Raw genomic sequence first — 19,101 nt, 5'->3', positions numbered from 1 at the left:
CATTCACACCTTTTTGCCTTCCAACCAAACTGGATTGGTTGTTCTTTTAAAGCCACTCCCAACACCCAGACCACTATTGGAGGGCAGGACACATTGAAAACCCAGTAAACGGACTTTATTGGTTACTTTTAAACATAGCCCACCCTAGGCCTTGTAGCATACTGATTTGATTGGTTATATACCAGCTATGCAGATATTGCTCAAATATATACCAAACCTCCCTCCCCCAATTTTAATATATTCATTAAAATAAATTTGATATATATATATATATTTATATTTATATTTAAACACACAAAGAACAATGGGAAAGTCTGAAATTTTTATTAAGGTATATAACACATTCCAAATAGCATTATAAACAAGCATTACAGAGGAATTGGGAACAAAAACTAGAAAAAAAAGTATGAAGTAATAACATCTCAAAGGAAGAAAAAAAAATCATGGACATTTCAAAGAAAATTATAAACATACATTAAATAAATTGTTAACTTTTTATTTTCGTTAATTTTTTTTTACCCAATCATTTTAAAGGACAGATGTAAAGGAATAAAGTACACAGTGTATATAAAAAGTTACATATATATATATAAAATATATGAAGAGTTCCATTTGAAATTTTCTCCTTTAATGATGATTTTTATAAAACTTGTATATTTAAGTTCAGTAATTTCTCTTAAATGGCAATGATAATTGCCTATTAATTGTTATTTAAGTGAAATTACTAAACTTAAATATACAAGTTTGATAAAAATCATCATTAAAGGAGAAAATTTCAAATGGCATTTAGAGGCTTTTGCATCTGAACTCTTCATATATATATATATATATATATATATATATATATATATATATATATATATATATATATATATATATATATATATATATATATATAAAATATACGTAGATATTCCAAGTAAACAATATAAATAAATAGAACATTACAGAGAGTGCATTATAAACATACATTAAAATGCAAAGAAGTAAACAAAATGGAGATAAGCAACATGGACAACAAAAAAAGGAACAAATATATGAAATAATACGAGAAAAATAAATAAGAAATTAAAGTGTATATAAAATATTCAAGGTGTACACTGCCGTTTATAAGTTTGGGATCGGTAAGAAGTCTCATATGCTCGCCAAGGCTGCTTTTTTTTAATATATAAAAAATACAAAAAAAGTAAGAGTAATATTGTTAAATATTATTACAATTTAAAATAAACGTTTCTATTGGAATACATTATTCTTGTGATCAAAGATGAATTTTTAGCATCATTACTCCAGTCTTCAGTGTCACATGATCCTTCAGAAATCATTCTAATGTGATGATTTGATGCTCAATAAATATTCATTATTATTACCAAAGTTGAAAACACTTTTTAGGATTATTTGATCAATAGAAAGTTATATTTCATTTATTTGAAATATGATGTTTTGTAACATTATAAATGTCTTTACTGTCACGTTTGATTCATTTAATGCATCCTTGCTGAATAAAAGTATTGAGTTAATTTGAGCTATCCCCCCCAAACCAAAAAAATAATATCTTACCGACCCCCAAACTTTTGAACGGTTATATATATATATATATATATATATTTTTTTTATTTTTATTTTTTTTTTTATACGAGTTAACATTTTTCAAACTGCCATGATACGCTGGTGGTGTGACGCATAGTGTGGGTCAGCCTCTAGTCTGTTTTATAGTACCTAGCAGAGAGCAGATTGGTGGAGACCTCACCATTCACACTGGCCTTCCATCAACAATAGCATCATCTTCATCAGACATCAGTTCTATTGTTGCGGTCTTCCAAAGTTCCTTTTCTGTGTTGGTTTGTACAACCCCGGACCTGGTCTCCAGCAACTGAAAAACATGACAGTAACTTAACCACTAAAACACAGAGAGGAGGATAGTTACATTCTGAAGAGAAAAAAAAGTGCTTAACCAGTTTCTTAACTTACCAGTCGCTTTCTTTGAAGGTTCTTTGCAATGCTCGTCATAGTTTTTCTTTTCTGGGCCTTTTCAGGCTGAGCCAAAGAATACTTCCTCCGCAAAGTCTCAAAATACATCTTCCAACCTGCTAAATATATCATAAATAAATGTAATGGCAATAAAAAATAAGTAAAACAGAGGACAATAAAATGATTACAACATCTTTAAGATTACCTTTTACACATTCAGGGTCAATGTCTGTAAAAGTTGACCTTAATTCTTCAAAGAGGTAAGTGGTCACAGCCAGGTTATGTGATGAATTTATTCTGGGGGGGAAAGTTGCAGGTATCATTACTGAAATTCACTTTTGGCATTCCAAATCCATATAGTAGTAGATTTAACTAACATTTAGGCTATAGTATATAAGAAACAGTCTTACCTGGTTTGTGGAACGTATTTGTGTGGGTTGTTCTCTGAATTATGGAGGCGCCTTACAGATTCCTGTAAAGTTTGAAATTAAAAAGCAATTAAATTGATTCACAATCTTCAAGAACCACAAAACTGAATTTTCAGTTGGAATAAGCTGACCATCACAGTAACCGCAAGAGACAAAACAATAATTGTAACCGAACTATGGCTTACAGCCACGTTATAGAACAATAATTGGACTTACCGCAATGTTCACGTCATGTGCCTTTTTTATTCTTTTCGAAGCGTTGTAAGATTCTTCATGTAACGTTAGTCTGTGCTGCTCATACTTTCGCTAAAGAGCATCAAGACGCTGGAGAGTCTCTCTGAGAAGATCAGGTTGTGGCCAAAGACAGATTGATCCTCCCATTGTGATTCTGCATCACAGCTGTGGGGCATGTGGATGTGATCATCCTCATAGTTATCCACTGCATTACTGACTCTCATTGATGCATCTATGGAAATATTATAACCATAAACATTTTTTACATTAGTAGCTACTTAAAATAGATCATGGAGAATTCATTGATGATGGCACCCATAGTTACACAGAACAGTGTGTGAGAAAGATACATTAATTAAAAACGAAACAATACACAATCTCCTAACTCGCCATAAGTCAATATCAATATCTGAATGAGAGATATAGCTAGCTGGCCTGCTAGCATCAGCAATCTCTGTATAGACCATTTCACAAGATGTAAACAACACTGGTCCAGAAGCACTTCCTGTTTCAGTTTTAACACTGTATAAACGTTGGGTTAAAGTACAACCAACAGAACAACTGAATCAAAAAGTTAAACAAACATATTCAAGATATTTTCTTTACATTTGAAATTAAGAAGCCTTTTACAAACTGAAACAGGAAGTGCATCTGGACCAGTGTTGTTTACATCTCGTAATGTGAAATAGCAGTAATGTGAGCTATTGTAAGACTAATGTAAGTTACCATACTATCTTGTACTACCGTGAATATTCATTCATTCATTCTTTCAGACTCTTAGGTCAATATCACAAAGTTAAATAAATAACATGTATGTGGGCAATGGTAATCATGCAAGATTCATTGTATTTTGTTTACGGCTTGTTACTGATCTTAAAAGCATTCATAGAACGGACTTCACGAATCTAAAGTTAGGCAAACAAGCACATAACAGTTAGGCAAGTTAGCTTACCTGAATCTGACAATATTCAACACGGCGTGACTTCTTTATCGGAACATCGTAGCCGAGCCATTTCTGGGGTGTTCCTCAATCGGATTCCCGTCCTTAGGCCCTGTTAACACGAGAACGCTCGCGGGTGAAAACGTAAAAATATTTTATCGGATGTGCCTTTCGTTTACACGGCGATGGCGTTTTTGAGGCTCAAAAAAGCAAAAAAAGTGAAACCACCCTCCAGAGTGGAAATCTTAAATCTTACCCGTGTAAACGGTAAAAACGCAAAAGTTTGCTTGACGGTGAAAGTTGTACGCAGGCGCGTGGACTTGGTGTTGTTGTAGTATGCACTCCTAGCCGCCTGAAGTGCATACTACATTGAATTTCACACACTTTTGCGTCTCCATTTGCACGCGGATTTCTCACACAAAACGCTCGTCTAAACGCAGAATAAAAAAAAAAAGATGACGCAAAGCCACTTTTGCGTTTTCTCATCAGAATCGTTTCCGTGTTTAGCCTTAGTTGGGCACTTTCAAGCCTATGCTTCCAAATGTAGTGCCTTCCGCCATTGCCTCCGGTGCTCCTCGTCTGTGGTGGGTATAGCTAAATCGTAAAGTGCACCACAACAACAATCTGACCGCCTCACATTATGTTCGTTACACCGTTGGTCCAATTGTTCTCTCCTCTTAATCCAACTGTTATGGCAGCACCTAACTGAACATTTAATACTTGACATATTTTACCGTTCGTTTCAACTAGCGCAGAATCTCATCCCTCTCATGAGCCGGAAGTTGAAGTCTTTCTCAGACGGGAGTAAGATGACAAAACGAACGCAATGGCGTCACCCTTGTTGTCGTGCAAAATAAGGTGAATAGAAGAAAACTGTTTCCAAACCTCGAACTGTTCTCTTTGCTTCGGGAATGCTGTAATTTTAAAGTATTTTTCTCGCGCTTGAAGCAATACACTAACGTTATTGGTTGCACCTCCATTACGTCACCACATTTGTTGTGTTTATGGTTGTGAGTGGTGAATTTCAAACCTCAAAACGCCCCCTTTTCTTGCAGCTTGTTTGTTTGCGGAAGGACTTATTCACTCAAACCACAAACCTCGGTATGACGCGTTGCAAGTGAATCTATTTAATTTTGTGAATAAATATGATGCAGCTGGACTCTTCAACATGGAAGGATAACCAGCTGCTGACAATAACACGGGAAAGCCCGGTGGTTTTGCGACCACTCGTTTCACATCATGCATGCCCAAAGAATTAACTCTGCCAAAACCGTGATGTCATTGTCCATCTCAGTTCAGATCAGTGTTGTGCAAGTTACTTCCAAACTGTAATACATTAGGTATTACTTGTTACTGTTATTTAAAAGTAATTCATTACCTTACAATATTACTGTCTCAGAATTGTAATGCGTTACATTACTCATGTATTACTTTTGAGTTACTTTCACCAAAATAACTAAGTAGAACTTAACTTTTGGGCTGTAACGATATGCAATATGAAACCGAAATCGCGATTCGCCACATCCACGAACCTACAGAATCGCGACACACCTCTTCCAACTCCAGCGTTATTCTCCTTACCGTCCATATCCAATGCTACCTTCTTTAAATTAGGCTATTAGTATTATTTGAAGTTAACATTATAAAATACGTAGACCTACACCACAAAACTAGTTAATGTAAATTATTTAAAATTGGGGAAGTCCAGCATTATGGACATGACAAATAAAAATTCTCAGAAAATTCATGTATTGAAACATATATAGGCTATTTCCTTAAAGGACTCCAGACATTAGACAAATATCAGTCTATGTTTTATTTTTATTATTAGGAAAAAGACACACATTCATGCGTGACAAAAAAATAATTGTAATTACACTGCGCAATTAAGTGTAATTGGCTCTCCAGTCTCCATAGAACTTAAAATATTCATTTTATTTTAGTTTTCGTGTTCGTTTATGAGGAAAAAACAATGTTCCAGACGCGACTGCTCTGAACTGGCACTAAAAGACTGCTTTAAAACTTTCACATAGTCTGTTGCCTTTAAAATGTAAAAGCAGACAATACACTGTAATACAACTGTAATACAAGCCTCACTGAAATGTAACGAGTAAAATATTACTGAAAATTGATTAGTAATGCCTTACACTACTGCGTTACAGCAAAAAGTAATATGTTACTGTAATGTATTTCTTTTGTAATGCGTTACTCCCAACACTGGTTCAGATATCATATAATGGTGTCAATGCAGGCAGTTCAATAACATTGTTGAATATTAAATAAAAATGTCCCCAACTAAGCAAAGCCAATGGCGACAAATGTTGTTGTCTGCAATTGGTAAAACTTCACAATAAAAATTTAGATATTCTGAAATGTTTCCCTGTATTTTTTATTTCATTAAATATTCAGATGTTTTTGTGAACGTATATTCATGGTGTTTATTTTGTCCTGTTTTTATAAAAGAATATTTGATTAGGATACTTTTTTTCATACAGTGGTTTTAAGGCCCCACAGGCGACATAAGCCAACCCTAGAGTTGGCTTTAGTCATTGCTAGTTCTTTGACGTCGGTTTTCTGTTTCAGGGCCTTAAGACTTTATTTATTTTTCTGTACAAAAAACTTGTTTGCTGTAGACCAGAGATAATTTTCAATCCTGAAGTCCTCTGCCACTCCTCCCTCTGAGAACAGCCAGCACCCTTAGTGTCAGTCATTAACATATGAAAGGTCTTCTTCACACCTCTCACACCCATCAGTGTTTCAGCTGTATATGTCCGTGAAATTTCACGGATTCCTGTATATGCCCGCTTAGGTGAGGTTTCCGGGTTTGTCTGGAAATATACTGTTCCGTGTTACTCTAATCCGCTTTTTCCCACATACATCCAGCAAACATCAAATTGCACAGGAGTTTACCATGCCCGGATATTGCCGGATTTGAGTCTTTTCATGCAGTGTATGCGACCTGTATCTGATTTTTTCATGGCAGTCTGAACGACACAGATCCAATCTTTTCAAATGCGACCCAGGCCACTTGGGTATGTGGTCCAAATCCTATATGTATCCGATCTTTTGAAATGCGACTTCAATCTGAACGGCCAGGTCACATATCCAACCCGCACGTCATTGCACGCACCTGTAGCTAGCCAATACATGCTAACTTCAACGCGTTTCTGCACTGTTATGGGCCGCCGCAGACGTGTCTCTTCCCCAGTGTTGTGCCTGAATGCGTTCACATTTTGGGCGAACGTGAACTGAACGTACTGTATTACTGCCTGATGAACATTACTGTTTACACGTTCATTCTGGTGTCTGTGAATGAGCACTCTCTGTCAGTTTAACTTAGTACAGTAGGCTGCCAGATTTCTATAGAGCCTTCCAGGCGAAAACCTGGCTTAAACACATGTAAACATGGCTTAAAATGTACCGAAAAAACACCAAATCTGGAAACACCAGCCACCAGTGTCGCACTGTGCCCGCCGTCGACAAAGCAAGGAGCGCCGAGGATGCGTGTTTTATGACGAGGTCGGTGAGGATCGGAAAAATCTTACATTTGTGTGCAAACTTTGCCTGTCGATAAAATCATTGTTGTCTGTGTTTGTATATGGGCTGTGGCAATAATAATAGACCCGAGAGTTTGCCTGGTGTGCATTTTATATTTTTTCTTGCTATTTGGGACAAGTAGGACCTAATAAGCATAATAACTAGAATTTGTTTTTGTACAGGAAGTAGTTTTTGCATAAAATGATGTCCTCATGCAAGGACAGTGGGTCTATCTTAACTACTTGAGACCTGAGTTTTGGTTTGGTGTGCTTTTAGATTTTTAAGCTTTTTGGGGTTAGGAGGGAGCAAGAAATATACCCAGATATTATATTTGAACATGAAGCACTTTTTGAAAAAACAAAAAACAAAAAATTGTCTGTATGCACAGAAAACAATCAATACACCATTGTGTAAAAAAGTGCAAATCTATTTTTTTACAGCATGAGCATTGTGCCTGAACATTTTTTATTGTTACTCTTGCATGCAACTTCTGAAAATTGATATGGAAAAACAAAATAAATATAATAATGAAATATAATATCCACAATAATATATAATATCCACATAAAAAAACATATCCAAAACAAATTGAAAATTTGATTTCTTTTTTGTAATGCTCCAAAACTTCTGCTTCTCCAAACTAGAAAATGTTCTTTTTATCTGTGGGAACAGTGGATCACACTTAACCGGTGTGAAAGACTGTGTAACTGTTGCCCCTGAACCCTCCATGGGCTTTATTCGTGCCCAGGAGAGGTGCACCATTGGATGCTCAATTCTAAAAATCAGCCCATCTTTTTCAGGGGATTTTTTGATTTTCAGAGCTCCACCACGGTGGAGATCGAGCAAGACGGAGCGTATGTGTGTGTGTGTGTGTGTGTGCGCGCGATCGCGAGTGAGTGATGTGTGTGTAAAGGCCAATTTATACTTCTGCGTAGGGTGCGCGCAGTAGGTACGGCGTAGCATACGCACATACGCGTCCCTTTGCGCGTACCCTTCGCCGTAGCCTGACGCGCACCTCTTCAAAAATGTAACTACACGTCGCGACGACGCGGACCGCAAGATCGGTGATTGGTCGGCTTGGTAGCATCGCATTTCCTCCTACGCATTTCCGCACGTACCTTCTCACGCATTTCCATCACTGTCTATGATTTCCACACGTACCATCTCCTCCGACGTCTTCTCTCATTGCTGCCTTTCAGTTTTAGTAATTTCACTAAAATTAACTGTTTTTCCACCTCAATAAGCTCCAACTCCAACATGATCCACTCTCTTTCAATCGCTATTGCTTGTAGTAACCTAGCCGCGAGGAATCTAAACACAGTGGAACATTAAAACCCTCCGCCGCCAACTAGCGTTTCGGAGCAGTACTGCAGAGCAACTAGACTTGAACGCAAAAGTATAAATGCTCATAACGGCGTCGCCTACGTGCATAGCCAACGCCGCACATTGCGGCGTACCCTCGACGCAGAAGTATAAATTGGCCTTAAGTGATAGCGAGTGAGTGAGCGAGCGAGAGAGAGAGAGTGCGTGTGTGTGTGTGTGTGTGTGTGTGCGAGTGAGCAAGTGTGTGTATGTGTGCATGCGCGATCGTGAGTGAAGCCCCGCCCCGTTGAGAGTGTGTGTGTGTGTGTGTGCGCTCGAGTGTGTGAGCCTGCCACGAAGCTCAATGCAACTACAAATTTTCATTTTTTTGCAAGTTTCAACGAAGCTTAGTCCCATTTAGAGGTCTTCACGGGTCCAAAAATTCATGCCCGACCCGGAAGAGACCCGTAATGTGCTACACCGAACCGACCCGGACCCGTCGTTCATTTCAAAAGTTGGACCCGGACCCGTGCAGACCCGAGAACTGTCATAAATGTACTGCCCGGACCCGACTCGGACTCGTCTATTATTTGAAAACTGGACCCGAACCCGGCAGGAAGACACAAACCCGACTGGACCCGATTGTCACATATTATTTCACACGAGTTGCGAAAAATAAAACTTTTTGTCTTACCTAATTTTAGTAGTCGTCGTCTCACTTCCTGGCGTTATCTGACTGAGACTGACTGTGATGCATTACAATCCACCGACAAGAAAGTTCTATCCATGTTTTTTCTCTCGTTTTTCCAAGCTTAATCCACTCATTATTTCAGCTTTAAATGTCCACTTGATGTCACGGTGATGGATGAAAAATGCAGCCTTGCACACATGCACATTCTGACTCGAGTTAACTCGCATAATAACTTTAACTGTTTGCCCTTTTGAACTATAATAACGATTGCTTGTTCAGCTTGATCATATCTGTGCTTTCTGCTCTTCATTGAGTCTGAATCTGACCACCAAAACTTTAAGATTAAACAAGACGGTTCATTTATATTATTATAAACATTGGAGAAAATGCAAAGCGCGGTTTGGTGGAAGCTCTGCTCTGGTTGTTATAGAAACATGACACGCACTTGAGATTGCACTCCAATCGCACGTGTATTACCAGCCCGTTCTCAGCGCGTGTTATATTAACGATAACGGGTGCCATGTGAGTAGTATTTCGCCGTTTTGTTATACAGCGCGTCCTATATGACGCTAAAGGATGAGAATGCATTGGTATTACACACAATGTTAAACAGACCCGGGACCCGAAGTAATAGATTCGGACCCGACCCGGACCCGGCTGCTCATTTAAAATATAGACCCAAACCCGTACGGGTCCCGGGTCGGGTCCGGGGCCGACGGGTCTCGGGTGCACTGTGAAGACCTCTAGTCCCATTGTCCACATATGGGGACATCAACTTTAGCAGCTTGGTAAATCTTTATTTTTACAAAAGTTTGTCAAATGTGCATGCCGTTTCAAACATACAACACTATTATGCATAACTTAACAAGAATCAACAATGAAATGTTATTAGATTGTTTACCTTGTGGAAGTTTTGGTCTGGAGTGGCTGCGTGACATGTGACCTGTTTTCTCTGCCATCTTTAAATTATTTATGTTAATTTTTTTTCTCTTCTGACGCCACCAGATGGCAGTGTAAGTGTCCTCGTTTGTGAAAAACATGTTCCAGTCACACAGAATTAAGTATTATGCTGCACAGAACCAAAAATGTGATGTCCCCGTATGTGCACACAGGGTCTCAGGAGGATAATAAAACAAACGGTCACAACATATGGAAAAAAACAACTATTCCGCAAACAAGTGACGTCGTTGACCGTTGAGTACTCTTCTGCGCATTCGGGTCACTTCTGGGTCATTTCATGTTCTCACAGGAGATCACAAAAGGTCGCATTTAATTGGAAGTGTGAACTGCCTTGCAAAAAAAAACGAATTTTTTCAAAAAATCTGAATTGAGCATTAAGCCCTGCAGTGTGAACGTAGCCTTATATTATTGATTGCTATCAGGATGTGAAGAGAATTTCAACCAGAAAAACAAAAAGTGTTCATGAAAAAAATTCCTACCCCACCTTTAGACATGAACCCACTGTATGATGGTCCTCCAGAAGCAAAATTGGACACGTCTGCAACTCTGCATTAGTGTTCAGAATAATAGTGCTTGTTGTTGCAATGAATTTTTGCCATAAAAAGACTGAGACTGGCTTTATTTTTGTGAAACGTCCCATCAATGATAATCAATAATATCTATTTTGTGGTGTTTGGGGGTTTGTATTCTGTTTGATTTAGCTTTCCTGTTCTGTTCGAGTGTTTTGCTGTTAGTTTGTTAATTGGTTCTGTTCTCCTGTTCCCTGCCTATTTGTTTCCTTGGTTACTTGATTGAGCATTCTGTCCAGGTGTTTCTAGTTAATTATCTCATTAGCTCATGTGTTTGCCCTGTGTATTTAAGCCCTGTGTTAGGTTTTTCAGTTGTCTGCTAATTTTGCGTCTTGACGGTTGTTCTGTTCTGTAGGGGAGAGTGGGGCAAAACAACGCATTTTGGTTTTGGCTCAATTAATTAAAAAAATTATTAGGTTAGATTATTTATTTATTTATTTATTTATTTATTTATTTTTTATTTTTTTTTACACAAGCAACATACACATCTCTGCTACAAATGAACACTTAAAGTTTTTTTGTTTTGTTTTTCTAGGACCTACCATTTTCATATAGTTGCACTGAAAGTGACAGATGTGCAAATGTTACAACTTACCCCATATGCGGGTTAATTTTAACAGACAGAGGGGTTAGTTGTAGGTTTGTGTGTAGCACACATAATTCAGTACTATTTTATTTGAATAGTTTGATATTGTTTGTGCATCTGTATAGACAGATATCCATACATACATCCCTCATCCAATCATCCTTCTATTATGGATCAATATCATGGATAGAGACATAGAAAAGGGCTGCACAGTTTTGCAATAAAAAATAATAAATAAAATTATAAAATATTGTAATTGCAATTGAATTAGATTTGTGTGTGGCAGCTGCATGTACAATTTTTATTATTAATTATTATTAATAATAATAACAGTAATAATAATACAAATGAGCTTAAAATAAAAAATTAAAGGGTCTATTAAATTAAAAACAGGCCATATTTATAATAAATAAACAAGTTATCATTCATAGTACACTAAATTTTAAACATTTTAAATTCCAACATTGTTTGTGAATGTCCAACAAAGTTAATACTCAAACCTGAAAAGTTGTCGTGGCTCCATTTTCATTTGATTATCATTGTACAATTGGTGGTTTAGTTGTAACACTGTTACAATTAACCCCGCTGTGTATTACATATTTTAACCCTAGCTAACAGTCGCTAGGAATTGCTGACATGTTTCAAAACGGTGCTATGTTTGAGCAAACAAGACAGTGATTAAGGCAATATAAAGTTAGATTTGGAAACATATACACCCAACTAAGAAACATGTACTTGAAAAAATGTACTTGCATGGTGTCAAAACACTCTTTGTCCAGTATCTTCACGAAAAATAATCAAAACTTTCCGCAAATTTGCGGCAGAGCGTCTTCTGGCAGCAAGAGAAAAAGAGCGGAAAGACAACCTGCTTGATCCTGACTGGCTATGTAAACGGTCCATGTTACATTTAACCCCGCGTTAGGTTGTGCCCCGTGCTCCCCTATCCTTAGTCCCCTATCCTAAGTTGTGTTAAAGTAAACTGAAGATTTCTGCAATTAAATCCTGTTTCAACTTGATTTTCAGCCACCCATGACAGTTTGTATCTACTGAATCATATTTTGGGAACAAATATTTAATCTGAATTATTTGCAAACCTGACAAATCTCCTTGTAAATCTCCCAAAAAATACTTTGATATCCTCATTTGTGTAAACCATATAAAAACGTAGTTAATAGGGATGGGGCCGATCCAATCCAGTATCGGTATCGGGACCGATACCAGCGTAATTCACGTATCGGATTTTTCCGATCCAACCTGCGGAGAAATCCGATATTTATGATCCATGTCTGCGCTTTAACGTTGGCTGCTGAAATGACTCCAAAAGGGATTCCCCGGGGCTGCTAGTCTGCTAGCTGGCTGCAAACTGTGGAATGGATATCCTGAACGGAGGTGCAGCTCAATCATAGACTGTAAAAAATAGGGCTCAATGAGACACACAGACGCCCGCTCAAGAAATCCATTCCGCAGTTTACAGCCAGCTAGCAGGATAGCATTGAGCTACCAATATGTTCGCTGTGTGGAAATCCTATGAAATACTTTACACTGGAAACACCGCAGCAGAGCAAGACAGCAAAATGCAATGTTTGCAAAGCCGTATAAATTAAACTATTCGTGTGTGATGCATGTTTGCAATTCGCAGTCCAGAAGAGAAAGAGAGAGAGATCTCTCACGCGGTGCCACAGCACGCACAACACGACAGCCCTGCTTAATGAGTGGCGACAGAGAAAACATAGCCTGGTTACACTATAGATCTGTGATATTAGTCTGATTTCCAAAGATTAAAGAATATATTGAGGTAAAAAAAAACATTAAACAATAGCCGCATTCTGTCTAGCCAACTTCCTTCCCATCGCGGCGGTGCACTGTCATTTCTCCGTAAAACTCAAACTTTAAGACAGAATCAGCACGATCGGTAATTGTTGTAAAATGCCGTCTCTGCTGTTGCTAAATTGCGGGACGCTTTTAATAATAAAAAGAGCTATTAAAAGCACAAAATTTGCGCAAGAGGGCGGCGCGCGCTCCGAAACAGACAAGCAAATTATACTTTGGGCTTCATATGCGCGTCTAAACGATCAAATGTAGCCTGCACAAAAATGTCAAAACGACCGGCTTGGAGATTATCACTTAACTACGTTCATTTTAGACATAAACGGTTTATGGAAATAGTTGGGAGAAAATATGGTGCATCAGTGGACTATGAAATCCGCACTAGTTCTTAAAGGGGCAGCAGTATAAATGTGACGATTGCGACATTACTGCGAATCAAACAACAAAAGGCAAAGAGAAAATCACTCACAGCTCTTGAATGAATAACTTCAGCTTTAATAAGCATAAATCTATCTATGATAAACTTTGCAGTGCTATTTTACTTTTGATTACTTTATTATAATTCTTTTTAGACGATATACCTGAATAATGTTAGTAGACCTTCCTGAAATTAAAGCACTGTGTAGGCCTGTATAATGTGTATATCTTTGTTTAATTGTCTATCTATTGTTTAATATATCTATTATATATATATATATATATATATATATTGACATAGGCTACATACGTACGCATCAGCCTTGCTTGTAGAGAGGTGTTTATTTCAGCATCATATAAAATCAACAATAATGATAAATAATGTTAAAGCAAACACAGGTCTGGTATCGGCCGATATCCAAAGTCAGGTATCGGGATCGGATCGGAAGTGATAAAAAGTGGATCGGTGCATCCCTAGTAGTTAATTTTTTTGTTGTTGTTGTTGTAAAAATGCAGAAAGTTTTATGTTAGGTGTTTATAACTAGCTCCATATAAAACCACTAGAAGTATGTCCCCATTTAGACAGTAAATGTGTGCGTTTCAACCAAGACACCTGTGCTGGTGCTCTTCCAGACGTTCTCACCAGTGTTTAATAATTACACAGAACTGAGTGAAATAGTCCAATGACAAATTAGATACTGTAAGTGCTAACTGTGTCAAAAGAAATAAACATCGGTAAACAGAGTTTCTTAATTGCCTTATTTGTTAATTTTAGGTTTAGACATAATTGAATACATTCAGACTTGTTATTTTAAAGGTGAGCTAAAAATCAACATTATTGATTTACTGCTTATTTTTCAGCTAGGTTACAGTCAAAACAAGTGATAACTAACAAAAAATACCATTCAGACATGTCTGTTCAGCACCAGTTCAGCATTACATTAAAGTAAAAGCAGTGTTTTCATAACCATTCCTGGATTCTGTGACATTTCTTTTTCTTTTTTTCTTTTTTTTTTGTGAATTATTATTATTATTATTATTATTATTTTTTTTAATTATTATTACAGTTTGTGTTCACAAATGTTTGGCTGATGAGCACTTTATATGAGGAGAGAATGACCTCAGCAAGAACTGGCATAGTTGGTTATGTAATACAATTATTTGTACTAGAATGTGCCACAGCAGGTTGATTACTGCATAAATAATGTAGGCACACTGATTAAGAATGAAATTAAGAATGAAAATATTATGATACAAAATACATTAATCATGTAATATTAATGTTATGTTGTATCGTGTTTATGCAACTAAGAATTTCTTGTATTCACAATCTTCTTATATATACTGTATATATATATATATATATATATATATATATATATATATATATATATATAAGAAGATTGTGAATACAAGAAATTCAGCACTCATGTTTCTGATTAAATAAAGGTAAAATAAGTCGTCAAATACGGCAACTGATTTGCGGTGTGGTTGCGTTTCAAACAGTTTGGATTGGCGGTATGGCTCTGTTCTGGGCAAGAATGCAGCCTAGCATGGAAAAGAGCAGGGAGAGCAGCAATGTTATATGTTATACAGAACAGAACCAACATGTATTGCAGATAACATTAATTAATTTTAATGTACCATAGAAGCTCATACATAATTGTTGGAGCTTATATACAGGGGTTGGACAATGAAACTGAAACACTGGCCAATGTTGGAGGTTTCACATCTATATGCCTGGCGGCCAATCTTCAGAGTGAAGCACGGGTGGATCAGTGATGGTTTGAGCTCCAATATCATGACAATCCTGATTGTATTTGATGGACACGACACTGCCAAAGACTACCAAACCCTTCTGGAGGATCATGAGCACCTGATGCTCAAACCGCATGATCATGCACCAACACACACAGCAAGACTTGTGACAGAAGGGTTTGATGAAGATGCAAGTGACGTTGAACATCTCCCATGGTCTGACAGTCACCAGATCTGAATATTATTGAGGTGTTTTGGAGGAGCGAGTCCATCAGCATCATATAGTGACCTGGACACTGTTCTGGAAGAGGAACGGCTCATAATCCCTCTGGTCACTGTGAAGGACTTCTATCTGTCAATTGGTGCTGTATTTGGATGCAAAATGAGGCCCTCACCATTCTAACAAATTATTGTGTAGTAAAACCAGGTGTTTCAGTTTTTTTGTCCAACCCCTGTATGTATACAGTGATAGGCGTCGTATTCCTATAGGTAGACGTGGATCAGCTGAGAGTCAACTGATGTTAGCTTGATTAACGGGACCTGCGAGAACTGAGACTACGCTTTATTTATTTCCATCTGATGGGATTGTCTTCCTCTAGGACCAGACAGTAGAATATACATTACTGTTTAAAAATTCCAGGTCAGAGTTTTTTTTTTTTTTTTTTTTTTTTTTAACTTTTATTCAGCAAGGACACATTACATTGATAAGAAATGAGTACATAAACAAATGCTGTTTTTTTTTGTTTTGTTTTTTTTAACTTCTGTTCATCAAAGAATCCTGAAGAAAAATACATCAGTACTTTTAATATGTGACACTGCAGAATATAGTAATGGTTGCTGAAAATTCAAATTTGCCATCACAGGAATAAATAACTTTTTAAAATATATTGAATTCCGTTATTTTGAATTTTAATAATTTTTTTCACATTAATAATAGTTTTTGCTGTATTTTTGATCAAATAAATGCAGGATATTCTCTCCAGCCTAAGAGACTCCTTTACAATCTTAAAAAATTACCAACATCAAACTTTTTAATGGTAGTGTTTTTTTTTTTTCTTTTAGATTGTGTGTGCTAAAATTCCATTAATAATATAGCAAAACAGAGTTATGTCATTATTTATTTATTCATTGCCTAATGATGTCATATCGGCACAAAATTCTATAAATATAATGCGGTCATATCCACTTTTATAAAAAATAAAAATTCAATAGAATTCAAACTAAAATGTGCTTAGTTATTTATGTATTTGCAAAAACTAGACTGGAAGGTGTTGCTATTATTTCATTTCCGGCCTGACCTATTCAAAATGCTTTCCGCAGTCCATGTGTCAACACTATGCTCTGTAAACTGTATTGTTTTACTTGCACTCATATCATCCCTCTTTCTCTCCCATCATTCAACAGGTGTTTCGCAGCGGAGAGGGTATGGGTATTCGTCTAGACAGTGCATCTGCGTTTCCGGGGGCTGTCATTTCCCCTCACTATGACTCACTGCTTGTTAAAGTCATAGCCAGTGGCAAAGACCTCCCCACCGCCGCAACCAAAATGCACAGAGCGTTAACCGAGTTCAGAGTTCGTGGTGTTAAGGTAGGTGCAATACTGATCTTTTCAGCACCCCTGAGAGTCCCTTGTTATCTTGGTACCTGATTTTTTATGCTGTAACATATTTTATTTTCATTGATGACCATTCAAAAGTAGTCATGTCTGAATGGGAATGCTTAATAATAGCTTTCTCCAGGAATTGCAAGACTATATGTTGAAATGTTGGACAATATATTTCACCTTTACCAAATGCTTTGTTTTATCTCATGAATTTTGTGATGAATGCAATGATTTTATGTTTACCTGTATGTATCAACTTTAAGGCCCCCTGACTTCTAAAAACCTATTTTGTATCAGATGAGGCCTTTGACAGTGTCGCTGTTTCAAAAATCCACAGAAGCTCACAGGATCAGAGGGTTCCTAAGACATAAAGGAACCTTTTTTTATAGAGATCTAACATAGACTCAACCAACAGTAGTCAACAGCATACAGATATTTCAGAGGAAAGAGATTTTTATTTTTATTTTTTTTTTAAATAGGGTACATTAAAGAGGTGTGTTTGTCCATTCCAAAAGCAAAAATATGTGTAAGGTCACAAGATCAAAGCCAATCAGAACATATTTGAATTATAAAATGTGGAACAGGATTTGAGCGTATTTAAGTTGCTCTCAGTATGTTGATATTATTAATAACAATGGCTTGGTGACTCATTTATTAGTCACTGTTGTTGTTGTGGTTGTTAGTATTGCAGTCATGCCTGTTTATCAAATGCACAGCATTTTGCGTAATAGCCTAAACTCTCAGTCAGCTGTCATATTTCAGTGTCATGAATCTCTTGAAATTATCAAGATTAGCATGCAATTACATGCACATCATAATACCAGTTGTCCCCTCTACTCTTGGGACAGAGTTTTTACAATTATATTGTATTGTATATATACTGCTAACATTCAAGCAACTACTAAAGCACTTTTTATTTGTATTATTTTAAGTGGTGGGTAGTAACGAAGTACATTAACTTCATTACATTTACTTGAGTATTATTTTTTGAAAGGAAGAGTAGATTTAAATGTGGGTACTTTTACTTAAGTACATTTCTAATGAAATAAATTATTTTACTTCTTTACATTTGGCGACGTTCCTCTCTTTACTTTATTTTAACACAATACATGTTGTTAAATGCGTAGTTTATTCCAAGTGTGCTGTATCTTTTTTTTTATGAGCATGAGTGATGGTCAATTCACAAATGAATCTCTCTTTTGAGTCGATTCTGTTCAAAGACTTCATAAAACAAGTTGGCAGATCTGTCTAAATCGCTTTGTGAACCAGTTTGAATGATCTGTTCAGTTTCCTGCACGCACTGAATCGTCTGAAGCGCTTTCAATATACAATCGACTCGGAGTCGTAACAGGAAGAACATTGGATTATTTAATTTCATTCAGGTAATACATTTTACAACCAAACAGATTATTATGCCTCAATAGCACTACTACAAAGTATGACATTATCCGATTTTTGGACATATACATTAATTTATAGGCTACATTAAATAAGCTATCATTGCCCACAGTTTATGAAAGTACTTGTACTTTTACTTGAGTACAGTTTTTGGATACTCTATACCCACCATTTTTATATAGTTGACTCAGTAACTGTGTTCTTTTAGTGCCCAAAATGGCCATATTTCAGATTCCCAATTTTTACAGTAGTGATACCTTAATAGCAGAGCTAAGCGAGTTTCACCAGATGATCAGACACCATCCAATTAGCCAGAATGAATTCTTTTGAATGCAGTATTTCACCAGTAGAACCTCGTCTAGCACTTGTAATGTTTGTGGACAAGATGTCTGAACACCAGATCATACTGACGTGAAAAGTGTTGTAACAAATAAAGACAGGAGTGTGTGTGCATGAAGAGGGGAGTGAATGGACATAAGGAGGAGGAGAGAAAGAGGTGGGGAGTGTATGGGGTGGCAGAACGGCAAAAGAGCAATGCAGTGGGAGAGATGGTAACTGTAAATGGCATGTGAGATGGTAGTGCCCATAGCAACTGTCACCAACAAGCATGTCTCTTTAAGAAGATGCTCTGTTTGCAGTGTTTTTTTCACATTTGGGAGAGAAAGAGAAAGACCTGCCAATGCCAAACCTGAAAACCACCTCCACGCAATGCAGTCAGCCCAGAGCTTTAACGGCCACTGCACACTGCTAAAAAAAAAATGAAATGCATATAGGTTATGTCATCAGCATTAAGTAAGCTAAATGAATGACAATAGTATGCAAGTGTATTCAAATTTATTTGATGTTAGTTTGTGATATCTAAGGAACAGAGTACTCTATTATAG

At 36.9% G+C, this 19,101-nt stretch overlaps 1 protein-coding gene and 1 long non-coding RNA gene across 4 annotated transcripts in view; one reads left to right on the top strand and one right to left on the bottom strand.

Annotated features, from left to right (window-relative positions):
- The window catches only part of pcxb (pyruvate carboxylase b), a 322,790-nt gene that overhangs the window by 158,306 nt on the left and 145,383 nt on the right, over window positions 1-19,101 (top strand). Inside the window, exon 10 of the mRNA XM_039669304.2 lies at window positions 16,622-16,804. Coding sequence (XP_039525238.2) covers window positions 16,622-16,804 — 183 coding nt within the window. The remainder of the gene's footprint in view (window positions 1-16,621; window positions 16,805-19,101) is intronic.
- LOC120476808 (uncharacterized) lies at window positions 1,629-4,837 on the bottom strand. Of its 3 annotated transcripts, none has more exons than XR_016155108.1 (6): window positions 4,305-4,837; window positions 2,613-2,862; window positions 2,379-2,440; window positions 2,174-2,265; window positions 1,969-2,087; window positions 1,629-1,870 (listed from the first exon to the last, which is right to left on the bottom strand). It is a non-coding gene; the product is annotated as an uncharacterized LOC120476808 (long non-coding RNA). The 3 variants fall into 3 exon arrangements; XR_016155105.1 differs by lacking the exon at window positions 4,305-4,837 and adding an exon at window positions 3,583-3,605; XR_016155107.1 differs by lacking the exon at window positions 4,305-4,837 and adding an exon at window positions 3,583-3,605 and having other exon boundaries at window positions 1,969-2,084.

The sequence above is a fragment of the Pimephales promelas genome, chromosome 1 (assembly GCF_988280905.1).
Source record: "Pimephales promelas chromosome 1, fPimPro1.hap1.1, whole genome shotgun sequence".
Classification (NCBI taxonomy): domain Eukaryota; kingdom Metazoa; phylum Chordata; class Actinopteri; order Cypriniformes; family Leuciscidae; genus Pimephales; species Pimephales promelas.
Note: the sequence above shows the minus strand (reverse complement) of the source record. Positions and strands in the feature narration are given on the sequence as shown.